The sequence below is a fragment of the Scleropages formosus genome, chromosome 21 (genome assembly GCF_900964775.1).
Source record: "Scleropages formosus chromosome 21, fSclFor1.1, whole genome shotgun sequence".
Classification (NCBI taxonomy): Eukaryota; Metazoa; Chordata; class Actinopteri; order Osteoglossiformes; family Osteoglossidae; genus Scleropages; species Scleropages formosus.
Window position 1 is genome coordinate 11,774,075 of NC_041826.1, and position 11,959 is coordinate 11,786,033.

General features: G+C 51.9%; 1 protein-coding gene across 6 annotated transcripts; it reads right to left on the minus strand.

Annotated features, from left to right (window-relative positions):
* Nucleotides 1-2,907: 2,907 nt before the first annotated feature.
* Nucleotides 2,908-11,075, minus strand: LOC108918611 (uncharacterized). 6 transcript variants are annotated; one of them, XM_029247514.1, is made up of 7 exons: nt 10,102-10,822; nt 9,860-9,970; nt 5,819-5,878; nt 5,619-5,724; nt 5,151-5,374; nt 4,632-4,857; nt 2,908-3,516 (listed from the first exon to the last, which is right to left on the minus strand). In XM_029247514.1, the coding sequence occupies exons 1-7, from the start codon at nt 10,291-10,293 to the stop codon at nt 3,353-3,355; spliced, it is 1,083 nt and encodes a 360-aa protein (XP_029103347.1). In that variant the 5' UTR covers nt 10,294-10,822; the 3' UTR covers nt 2,908-3,352. The 6 variants fall into 6 exon arrangements, with proteins under 6 accessions (XP_029103347.1, XP_029103346.1, XP_029103348.1 ...); XM_029247513.1 differs by having other exon boundaries at nt 9,854-9,970; nt 10,102-10,820; XM_029247515.1 differs by having other exon boundaries at nt 4,632-4,818; nt 9,854-9,970; nt 10,102-10,819.
* Between the last annotated feature and the right edge of the window lie 884 nt (nt 11,076-11,959).

Consider the following 11,959-nt stretch of genomic DNA (forward strand, 5'->3'; position numbering starts at 1 on the left):
ATCGTGGCGGCGATAAGCGGCGCGCGGCGCGCTCCGTCCAATCGCTGTCGGAGCGATCAATCAGGCCTGACAGGCGCGCGCCGCGCAGAAAGGAGCCGCGGCGGCTCCCATTAAAGCGGCCGCCCCCCCTGCGCTTTGTTTTTCTTTCGCGAGACAAAAACAGACTGACAGGACGGGGGCCTGGACATTAATCAAACCATCCTGTGGAACAACCTCTTCCTCCTGATAATAAATAAATTCCACTCTTCTCATTGGGCAGCTGGCCTAATTTGCAACCCCCCACACACCCACACACACACTCACACACACTTAATTTCCATCCCTCGCTCGCTCTCGCCGCTCTCCTCATTTCGAGGGCCCTCGTCTGCTCTCCGCCACAATTCCCAGCTGCCCGCCGGTGGGCAGATGTTCGGCACCGAGAGCCGAGGAGGGGCCCCGGCCGCGGCGGGCCAGCAGGCCACGTTGCCAAGGCAACGGGCCCCGGCTCCCTGCCGTGTCGCTCCGTCATTGATTACCTCCCATCTCTCTGGATGTGGAGCACACAGTTGGCCCAGCTCTTCTGCTGTCCCACACGGGCCCCCCGCCCGCTTTGCACACGCACACGCGCACACGGAAATGAAGACATCCGCCACCCGTGAAACGGACCGGCGCCGCACTAGGAGGGAACGGCCCTCGGAGGAGACTGCGCTTCTCCTTTAGCGGGAGCAGGAGTAACTGGCGCAGATGGAGGTTAGCAGCCCCTAACTGGAACACACATGAGTGTGTGTGTGTGTGTGTGTGCGCGTCTTTCTAACTGCCCACGGAGGAGCCCTTAGAAGGGCTGTCGCGCCGACTGCCACAAATCGCTGCCCCTGTAAACGTCCCAGTGGCTGAGGGTCCAAAATCCAAAAGTGCTTTGGCTTCATCTGCAGCCCCCACTTCCCTAAAGTCCACCTCCGAGATGCAGTCATTCACATTTACTTCATGTATGTTTGCTCACGTGTATTTACGTTGGAAATCTCGACCAATCATAGTACGATACAATATCATGTATAGCAAGTGGAACATTTTCAGTTCTATCATTCATTCATTCATCTGACGCAGAGTGTTAGGCTACCTACACCGACTTACTATTAGAGTATCGGTTCACGGTAAGTACCACAATCCCGGGCCTGCGAGCAGAAAGGCAGCAGCTCGAAGCGCTACAGCGCCGGGTGGCCCACAAAGAAACCCTGTTGTGGTTCTTTTGTCTGGTCATTTGCTCTTCGCCGATGAAAAGCTGTGAGACAGTCCACCGCTTGGGTTTAACGCCGGACGGTGCGTGTGTATGCGCGTGTGTGTGTGTGTGTGCACGCGGGGCCCGCCTGGCACATCGACAGCAAGGAGAAGATGAATGGAGAATTAATGTTGTGCATTAAGCTGGCGGGTGGCGGCGCTCCGGGAGCCCCGCGTCGGGATGTGTCTTTTCCGACACACGCCATGGGGGCATCATTATAAATAATATATTGAGTCTCAACGGGGGCTGTTTAATCTCAATTTCCTTCCCTGCCGCTTTCAAAACAAGGCAGCAAAGGGCCTGCTGGGAGCCCTCGTTCCCGGCACCGGAGGGGACGCGAGGGGCCAACGGGCCCCCGTCTCTGCAAATGGCGCTGGGGCACGTGCGCCGGCTGGACCGCGAGCGGCACGTCACATGCACGCTCGCGCACGCTCACGCGTTCTCGAACCTTTGCACATTAGTTACCGCGGTAATTGTGCAGTTCAAGGTTACAGCCCGAGCTTGGATAATGAACAACCGGAGTGCCGCGCCGGCGTTTCGCTCTGCCCGCTCTCGTGAAAGGCGCCCCGACCTGAACCTTCTCGCTTCCGCTTCTCCGCTCCTCTCTCTTGAACCGTGCTACACGCGGCGACTCGAGCGGCGTGTGCAAACGCGTGTGAACTTTGCTCGCGCCGGAGCAGCACGCGTGCGGTACAGAAATTAACACGGCACTCACGCGAGGCTGCAGGTAACAAGAGCGTAACGTGTAAGACACCACGGTGCTGCAGTAAAACGTCTTGCGCTTTGCTTTATGGACTCGGAGTGCAGCGCCGCCTAAGAAAAGATGGGAAACGCGAGTGTGTGCAGAAGCGCACGCAAGGACATGTGAAGGCAGCGCCGTATGAAAACCAGTCTTCCATTTCAGTCGTGCACACTGTGCGTGTCCAGTGCTCAGCGGTGAATAAAAGTATAAATGTAATCGTACAGTAAAATTCACTGATGGCCCAATAATCATGCAAAATAATTCCGTCTTAATTCATAAAAGGCACAAATATGAAAAAAATAGGGCATCTCATAAGTTAACATGTGCTCTCTTACTAGCACCAAATAGTGCAAATTATGAACAAGTTTCTACTCGGTTGACGACTTTTATATATATTTATTCCACCATTCTGAACAGAATTCCAGATTTCTATGTTCGAAGCTACAAAGTATCATTAAGTGGTGCTGCTGCGGTTCGCCTGGTGTTCCCGCATGAGGTCGAAGGTCAGGACACAGACGCGCTGCCACCGTGTCCCCGTCTCCCCGCACAGCTCAGCACCGCGGTCACACGTGTAAAAGCCACGCAGGCCTCCAGTGTGTCAACAAACGCGACTCCCAGGCACGGCTCGCGGCGCTGAAGCATCACGGTGACGAGCGTGAACACGTGGCAAGACAAAATCCAGGAGACCGTTTATGAAAAGCAAAAAGTAATTTAATCATTAAGATTAGGATCTGTTAAAATAAAAAACTAAGAAACTAAATACAGGTTTAGTTCAGAGGGACATGAAAGAACGACATCGAATCAGAGATACATTTAAAACACGGCGTAATCATCACATCATTGGAACTTGCTGCTGCAGTCATATCTCTTAAGCACACATTAAAAGTCTGGAGACAGATTTTTTTTTTCTTTTTTTTTTCCTTTGGAGAAATCTGCAACTAATCTTTATAACAGAAAACAGCTCATATGAGTACCTACTGCAGACTGAACTACAGGAAGCCGGAGGACGAGGAGAAAGTGAAGGTTACACTGGAATTCAACAGGGTATAATCAAGTAATACCGCACTTCTCCCGAACACGATCATTTCTTGTCAGGTATCGGACAGATACAACTCTCAGAATTTCACAAAGACAATCAAACACACGAAAAAGCAAAAAGCGAACAACTTCTGAACTCTCCTTCTATGCCAACTGAGTGTAACACTGGTGTCTATTCCTCCCAATAGGGGGAAATGCGCTGCTTGTCTGTGGCTATCAGACAAAGGCTTCGTTTAGTAATTGCTTTCGAAGTGAGCGGGACCCTCCTGCAGCCACCGCTGCCGCACTGGAACCTGCCTCCTCGCTGGGCGGGGCCTCTACGTGTACACGCCGGCCGCCCCCCGGGGCTCCACGTGCGCGTCCGTCTTCATGGAGAGCTGGGGCTTCCTCCTCAGCCGCTTGGCCTCGTTCTGCAGCTTCTGGCGGATGTAGCCCTTGATCTCCGCGTCCGTCTTCCCGGGGAAGAAGTACTGCACCGTTCCTGCAGAAAGGTTCAAACACAGGTGCTGAGAGGCACCACCGCCGCCATCCCCCTCATTATTATTATTATTACTATTAATATTATTTGATCAAGTACTATCTGACAGTTTCCTCTGAAGAGACTTAGGGCGCTGAGTTTCTTACGCTGATTTACCCATTCATGCAGCAGGGTAAATTTGCTGGAGCAATTCCGGGTAAGTACCTTGAACAGGGGAAGGGATGCGAGCCCGGCTCCTTCGACAAAGAGCGTCTGCTCTTTTGAGACGTGTTTTCGGTAAAGCATTTGGCCCCGATACACTTACGTTACTCTCTTTCACGTTTATTAACCGTACAATCAATAAAAATCTTAACTGACAAAAAGCCAGTTGTGCATCAGCTCCAGACTCAGCTGCTCTGCGGTTTGCTCAACCGCTAGTGTACGGTTACTTTTGCCGTGAGGGGTCGCATGGTGAATGACTTCATTGCGATTAAACAGTAAGTGTGTGATACCGTAAGATAGAAGAGAGGACTCCACATTAAGGGCTGTCCAGCTGCCCCCCCCCCCCCCCCCCCCCCCCCATTTGCTTTAGCTTTCATAGTTGAACCCCTGGAATCGTTCTCCTATCTGTCTCGTGGGCAGGCAGACAATACACTACGGTACAATATTAGGACGTTTCATGAAAAGCAACTGCTGCCACAGCAAGGACACTGTGCACTGACATCATATGTGTTTTGGCTTTGAATTTGTTTTCTTGTAAGAAATTTGTTTAAAAAAAAAGAATGAAGCCAAAGAGCCCCGATATCGGTGCATTTCAAGATGTTTCAAAGCCTTTTTTAAGGTAGCGATTCCCCGATTGCCTCGCTTTCATTACAATTTACAGCAACATTTGAAACGTGGACATTTACCAACTTCCATTTTTCTGATACCTTCTAAAACCGGCCAGGTGTACAGCGCGATGGGACAGGCGTGACACGTGAAACGAAACAAAGATCTGATGTCGAGCCCTCGAGAGGCAGCGCGTCACACACGGTGGAGACAGGGCGGGGGGGTGAAGCCAGGAGGACGCTTTGAAGGGTACTGGCCTTGGACAGGCTGTCCTCGCGGCTGTCCCGCAGGCGGGCGAAAGCGCTACGTACTCAGGATGGCCTGGACCTCGTCGGCCGGCAGCGCCGGTTTCGGCTGCCCCCGCTTGTTATACACGATGCCGGAGATGGAATGGGACGCCAGGCACTCGCGCTCGTAGAGGCCGCGCAGCAGGTCATTGGTGAGCTTCTGGGCCGTGGTGCCCGTGTTGCAGCGCTCCAGCAGCTGGGGGGTGATGAACTGAGGAGACACGCGGGGGACACGAGGAGTCAACGACTCCTTGCGAACAGGAAATGACCGACAAGGAAGAGTCGCATTATTACTCGCTTCACAACTGTGGCTCCGAGAGCCTCGCCACACAAACAGCATTTCACATCTCCGCTTTATTTTAATGGAAAGTGTCGCAATGTCCTAATGTGACAATGTTCTCCGAGATATGCGCCGGAGAAAAGCGTCTGCTAAATGAATACATGTACCGTGTAAAAGGACTACACCATACAGTTCAATCAGAAATACACCATTGTAAAACGGTTCAAAACACAAAGAGTACAGGTCACAGCGTAGAGAGTCACCTCCGAATAGACTCCGTTCCTCTGCGGCTCCTCGCTGGGCTCCGGCTGCGGCTCCCGGGACGAGGTCTCCTGCTTCACCCACTGCCCGTTCAGCAGAGCAGGCATGAGCGCTTCGCCCTCCACCGTGGCCACCGGAGGCATGCTGGGAGCCTTGTTGTTGCCATTGGACCACTCCTGGGTCCTCTCGATCAGGGCCTCCAGGTTTCTGGCCAGCTTGCCACAGGCTGCAGTCGGTCCGTAACAATAAGACATCTTGATGGACGTTTGAACGACATTATGCGCCGAATTAAATGTCTGCTTGCTCGCTACTTCAGGTGTAACATGTTGTTCGTGCTGAAGTGCAAGAGCCAACGTGAAAGGCGCAGTAACAGCACAATCACAGAAACACACACACACACACACAAGCACATGCACGCGCGCGCACGCGTGCTGCACCGGCCGTCCGCGATGAGGAGGACTGGCGCTCACCTGTAAGGCACCGGATCTGCTCCTTCAGGCTCTCCATCTCACTCTGCATGCAGAGCACCATGGCGATGAGCTCCGCCTTCGAGCGAGACTGCAGGTAGTCCGACTCCTGGAACGAGAGCAGCGTCGCAGTCGGTGAACCTGCACGCGCACGCACGCTTGTGCGCATACACCAAAGCAACAGATGCGCGGTAACACCTCACCTCCGGGGTGAAGTCGCTGTCTGTGAAGTGCTCCACTGTGGGGTTGTCAAACTCAAACGCCTGCAAGGGATACAAGAAGGTTGGCCTAGAACTTCAGTCGTGCCGCGTTTTCACCTACTGACAGACACACCTGGGGGCACAAGCTACCTGGAACCAGGAAATCTCAGCCGTTCCTCCGCTTACAGGTGCCAATGGGACACCAGAGGGCTCTTTGTACCTCGAACTCTGAGGACACTTTTACCGCAAAGCCACAACCAACGAAACACTAAATATAAACACCCCACTTGGGTTCCGGAAATATGTCCTACATAGCTACAATTTAAAAGAAAAAAAAAAATCTATGTATAACCCTTACATACGAAGGTACAGCTATTATGAACAAGTCATCGCCCAAATTTGTGTCCAATGCCACTTGTTGGCCCTTTTGTCCCATAAATGTACGTGATGTTTGTCACCGCCACCTCCTTCACGACCCCCACTTCGAACTACGTGTCCGTTTGCCTCTTTTGCACTGGCATCAGCTGCACCGAGAAACACCACGCACGAGCTGTAAACACTGTGGAAACGAGTTGAAAAAAGGCAGTGCTATGCTCCTAGGCTGTCTGGTGCACCTCTCTGCCACCTGTTGGCTCGGAGGGGGAAGAGCGCCGCGCTCGCTCCACCGCGGATGGAAATTTACAGGTGGAAATGCAAGTAAAAAAAAAAAATAAAAATCTAACCACTCCAAAAATTACTGTCATCAAGACGTTGTCCCTTGACAGTTTATAACCTGAGGAGAACACCGAGTTTGGAGAGAACGCCATGCGAGTCCAAAGAGCGTTAAAATGGCCAAAGAGCGCTGCTTCGCATTTTACACTAAATAGAAGGACAGAAACCACCAAAAGAAGAGAGACTGTTTCCAGGTCGTCCTAAGAGGTGAACCTTACAACTCTCTCTCTGTCACACACAGGACTTAAACCTTCAGCAAATACCTGCTCTCTTCCGGGAAGACAACTAGGACACTTAAGTCTCACTTTCCCATCCCCCTGTCTTTCCGTTCCACCAGTCCCTCCCATAAGAGGTCATCTCTCCTGTGAAATCATCTTAAGATAATTTCTTCTTAATTTTTAAATTCTTTTGAAAACAGTAAGAGAAATTAACTAATAATATTTAATCTATTTCATCTGTAATACAGTTACAGCAATTAATGCTTGGGAGGAGCTGAGATTTAGCGAAGGGGTCAAATTAACACTATTTCTTACGGAGGGGAAAAAAATGATTCCCAGACCAAAAAAAAAAAAATAAATCTTGCCTAAAATGAATTACAATAGCAAAAAGGGCATTTTATCCCCCGCAAAAACACCTACATATTTTATATCACAAACAAAAATTATTTTGTGCTATCTTTTAATACGTTTACAGGTATTCACTTATCACTAACCACTTGTCCAATGCAAGGTTGCAGAGGTCCACAGTCTATCCTGGAAGTATGGGGTGTGAGAGAAGGTACGGCCTGGATGGAGACATTATGATCACGTGACTCACAAATTTATGATACAAAGAAATGAAGTTCACAAGATTATCACCCGTGTCTTTCACTGTGCAAACTGCAGACACTGCGTACTGGTCCTAATAAATGTTTGGTACTGGATGATCTCCATTTCATTGTGCAATTTAGGCTTCATTTGAGCAATTAAGACATTTACATCATTTTTATAAGCGAGTTAATAGTTACACATTTACGATGCCTGAAACCATCACCTCGCAGCTGAAAAACCCGGGTTTGAATTCCACCTCCAGCTTTGGCGCCATTCATCAAGGTTCATACCCTGAACTGCACAGTAAAAATCACCCAGGTGTATACATGGGTAACGAACGAAACAAGAATCTTAATATTTCGGTTGTTTTGAAAACTGTCAGAGACATTAAAAACAGTATTAAATCCATTTCAACTGCGACACACTGACAGTAATGAATGCTCGTGATCAGATGAGATTTATAATGCGACACGACTGAGATTTACTGATGTCCATACTCTCGGTTTAAGCAGAAAACAGCTACACTGATGCCACTGATGGACAGAAACCGTTTGCGTCTGAGACTCCACGCGAGTATCTCCGTCCGCTGAGAACATCTGACACAAGCTGTTAACGGAACAAAATCCCCACCGCGGAAGTAAAAGGAAAGACAAAATGTAACGGGCGAAACGCCGCAGCGCTCAATAAGACATCTGAAGTACGAAGCAGGGTAAACGCGTTCATAGGCCATCCTGGCCGCTTTAGTTGCACGGCACCCCAATACACGGGAGCTCAGCGTATTCGTTTTTACGCAACATCTAATGCAAGGAAAGTTATAACTAATGCTCTGCTTTTTTGTTCCTTTCAGCTGTATAACTAATATAAGCACGATGTTGTCATCAACTCCTGTTATTATTGATCCATTAGTTGAACGGAGACATGGAAATGAAATGCGGGAAAATGCGCACGAAGATGATTTAGTGAAACCGAGTTGCCGCGTGGCTGCGAATCTGGGCGGAACATCGCACATTACGGGAGGTAAAAATAAAGCGACCTGTTCGCTACTTTACACCCCATAGAGCGCGCGCGCACACATTTTCAGTCTCACCAATTGCTGCATCTGTGTCACTAATATACAAGCATAATTAAACTCTCAGAAATTAACGTCAAGATGTTCGCTGCTGCTCTGAGAACAAACGTTTCCCTTCATGCTAAATGCACTGCTGTTTTCCATTGTTACCATGCTTTTATATTGTGCCTCCCAGTGTTTACCGTGGTACACTCCTTGGTGTCTCTCTCATCGCTGGGCCGGCAGGTGGCACAGCTCTTAGGGCTCGTTTGGCAATCTGAAGGGCCGTGGTTCGAACTGCACCTCCTGCTGTAATGCCCTTGATCAAGGCGCTTACCCTGAATTGATACAGTCAAAATCACCCAGCTGCACACAAGCGGTAAATCACTGTACAGATAATTTTAGCGACAAATGTTTACCACGCTTTACCCCACTGTGTCCGACTGCTCGCTAAGCTATACAATTCCGTCTCTCGCAGTTTACCGCACTTCACTGCGTCTCTCTCAGCATTTACTCAACTCCATGCGTTTCTCTCGCCGTTTACTGTGTTGTAACCCACTGAACCGGTAAATGCTCACCATGGTTTATACTGTTGTCTTTCTCTTCGCTAAACCAGCAGGTGGCGTAGCTGTTGGAGCCACCGCACGCAAGCTGAAGGTGCCCAGCTCAAATCCCTCTCCTGCCGAGTACCCTTGAGCACGGTACTTACCCTGAATTGCTCCGGTAAGAATACCCTGCCATATAAATGGGTAAATCAGTGTAAAGCTGATTACCTAACACAGCCAGTGACCTTGAACAAAGACGTCAGCTAAATAAAAGTTAATAATTAATTACCCTGCTTTACCCTATTGCCTCTCTCAGTGCTCACCATGCTATACCACACAGTATCTCCTCGTTTACCACACTTAGCTCTTCGTGTCCCTCATTGTTTCCCCACGCTGTTCACCATGCTTTACCCTGCTCCCTCCCGGGTTATCCTACTGCCTCTGGCAGACTGAGGCTCTGTGGTGGTTGATCATGCTTGACCTTCTCGTTGTTTACCGTGCTTTACCTCTTTGTCCCTCTCAGGGTTTTACAACAGCTCAGCGCACTCACTCCTGTGTGTGTCTGTGGCGCTTTACCATGCCATACCGCGCTGAGACTCATTGTTTACCATGACTGCGGTCCGCCGGGTGACGCCAATACGTGTGTGCGCGCGCGCCGTTTTCGCGCGTATTTGCAGGAACAACGACAAAGGAAAGGAGAGATGGAGGGCGACACACACACACACCGTGCTTCGCGCGTACACAGGGAGAGAGACACGGACTCACACACAGGGGCGCACAGCGACGGAGCGTCGATCCCGACACAAAGACACACACACAGATACAGATACACACACAGTGACACGCGGACAGACGCACGCGCGCATGCACGCACACGGACACACACACACACACACACACACACACACACACTAAACAGACAGACCCTGACTCCGAGGCGCCGCAGGCCGGGCGAAGACGCCGCCGATGAGGAGCTCGAGGACCGCGGCTCTCCGCTCTCCCTCGCGGGCAGCATCTGCTTGCGGCGCTTCTGCACGGCGTGCTGTAGGGGGGGGGGACAGCGGCGCCGTTACCGCGCGGCCTCTTCCACACACTGACACACACCGCCACACACACTCTCTGTGTCACACACGCAGCGGGCGTCGAGCGGCCATGGCGGTGGCGGCTACGTACACACAAGAGCGCGCTGCGCGGGCTCCTCGCGTCGCTCCGCTCCCGCTCGCGGCCGCCCGGCTCTCCGCCGCCCTCCTCCTCCTCGGCCGCCGCCGCGTCGTTCTCGTCCTCTTCCGCGCCGCCGCCGCTGCCGTCGTCGTCGTCGTCGTGCTCGCGCTCCAGCACGCGCTTCGCTTTCGTCTTCCTCCTCATTGCGCGGCCATTGCGCTGCTCTGCCTGCTCAGCGTTATCGCGCGGCTACGCTCCCATAGCAAAGTCTACTGACCCCCGTTTCCCCCCCGCGGGGCGCGAGCGCGGCACAGAGCACAGGCAGACCGGGCGCGCGCTCAGTCCGAGCCGGGGCTCGAGGAGCCGCAGAGCGCTGCGTCGCTGCCGAACGCGCCGGAGCGGAACGTGGCGCGAGCCGGAGCCCCGCGCGCCCACAGCCGCGCGACTCTAAAAGGGAGGGCAGCGCCGCGAGGCCGCGGGGAGCGCGTAATCCCCCCTTTGCGAGTGTCGCTGCGCGCGCGACCTCGCCTCCGCGCCGCGCTAATTTTCGTGCTAAATGCGGTATTTTTTTTTTCCTCACTCTCCACGAAGAAAGCGGCGCGCTGCTCGTGCGGCTCGCGGCTCTGCGCGTCGCGAGAGTCAGATTCGCCACGCGGACGGGGAGGGAGGAGAAGGGCCGAGGAGCAGCGGGCTCCGCCGCGATAAACTGGTCCTCCACACCGTTGTAAACTGGGCTCTCTTTAGGTGGTGGTAAACTAGTCCTCCGCATCATGGTAAACTGGGTTCTTTTAGATTGAGGGTGAGCTAGTTCTCCACATCGTGCTAAACAGTGCTCTTGGTGAACGTAAACTTGTCCCCCACATCATGGTAAACTGGTTCTCCAGATGAATGTAAACTAGTCTTCTGCAGCATGGTAAACTGGGTTCTTTAGATGAGGGTAAACTAGTTCTCCACACTGTGGTAAACAGTACTCTAGATGAATATAATTTGCCCCCCACATCATGGTAAACTGGGTTCTCTAGATTAAGGTAAACTACATTTATTTATTTAGCTGAGGCTTTTTTCCAAGGCAACTTACAACATTAAGCTACTGACAATTATTTACCCTTTTGTAGAGCAGGGTAATTTTACTAGAGCAATTTGGGGAAAGTACTTGCTCAGGGGGGGGTGCGGTGGCGCAGTGGGTTGGACCGCAGTCCTACTCTCCGGTGGGTCTGGGGTTCGAGTCCCGCTTGGGGTGCCTTGCGATGGATTGGCGTCCCGTCCTGGGTGTGTCCCCTCCCCCTCCGGCCTTACGCCCTGTGTTGCCGGGTAGGCTCCGGTTCCCCGTGACCCCGTATGGGACAAGCGGTTCTGAAAATGTGTGTGTGTACTTGCTCAGGGTATTACAGCTGGAGCTGGGAATTGAACCTACAACCTTTACGCTCAATGGCAGTAGTGTTAACCACTACGCTACCAGTTGTAAAATAGTCCTCTATATCGTAGTAAACTAGATGATGGTGAATGAGTTCTCCAAGCCATTGCAAACTGGGTTCTCCAGGTAAATGTAAACTAGCTCTCCACGCTGTGGTAAACGGTTCTCTAGATGAAGATAAAATAGTTCTCCACGCTATGCTGAAGTGGTTGTTTAGGGTGCTGCGTGGAACGGATGATGAGTGGTACGTTGAGTGCGGCCCAACGGGTGCGGACCGTGGAGCCACAGCTGTACCCGTGTTGTTCCTGGAGGCTCCACCAGTGTGAGCCCGTGGCTCCGAGCGCCATCGTCGAGCACGCTTTACCGTGCTGTTCACATGGTCAAACACGGGCTACCCTTAGTGAGCGGTCGCCTCCATTCTCACGGCTCCACATGATGTGTGCAGCGTTTGAGGGA

Bases quoted from the DNA above. Each gene is read 5' to 3' on its own strand.
- LOC108918611 (XM_029247513.1), bottom strand. From the start codon at position 10,293: ATGAGGAGGAAGACGAAAGCGAAGCGCGTGCTGGAGCGCGAGCACGAC. The intron at 9,971-10,101 runs GTACGTAGCCGC...CCCCCCCTACAG, and splicing joins CGCGCAGCGCGCTCTTGTGT to CACGCCGTGCAGAAGCGCCG. The intron at 5,879-9,853 runs GTCTGTCTGTTT...TATCCCTTGCAG, and splicing joins TGCGGCGCCTCGGAGTCAGG to GCGTTTGAGTTTGACAACCC.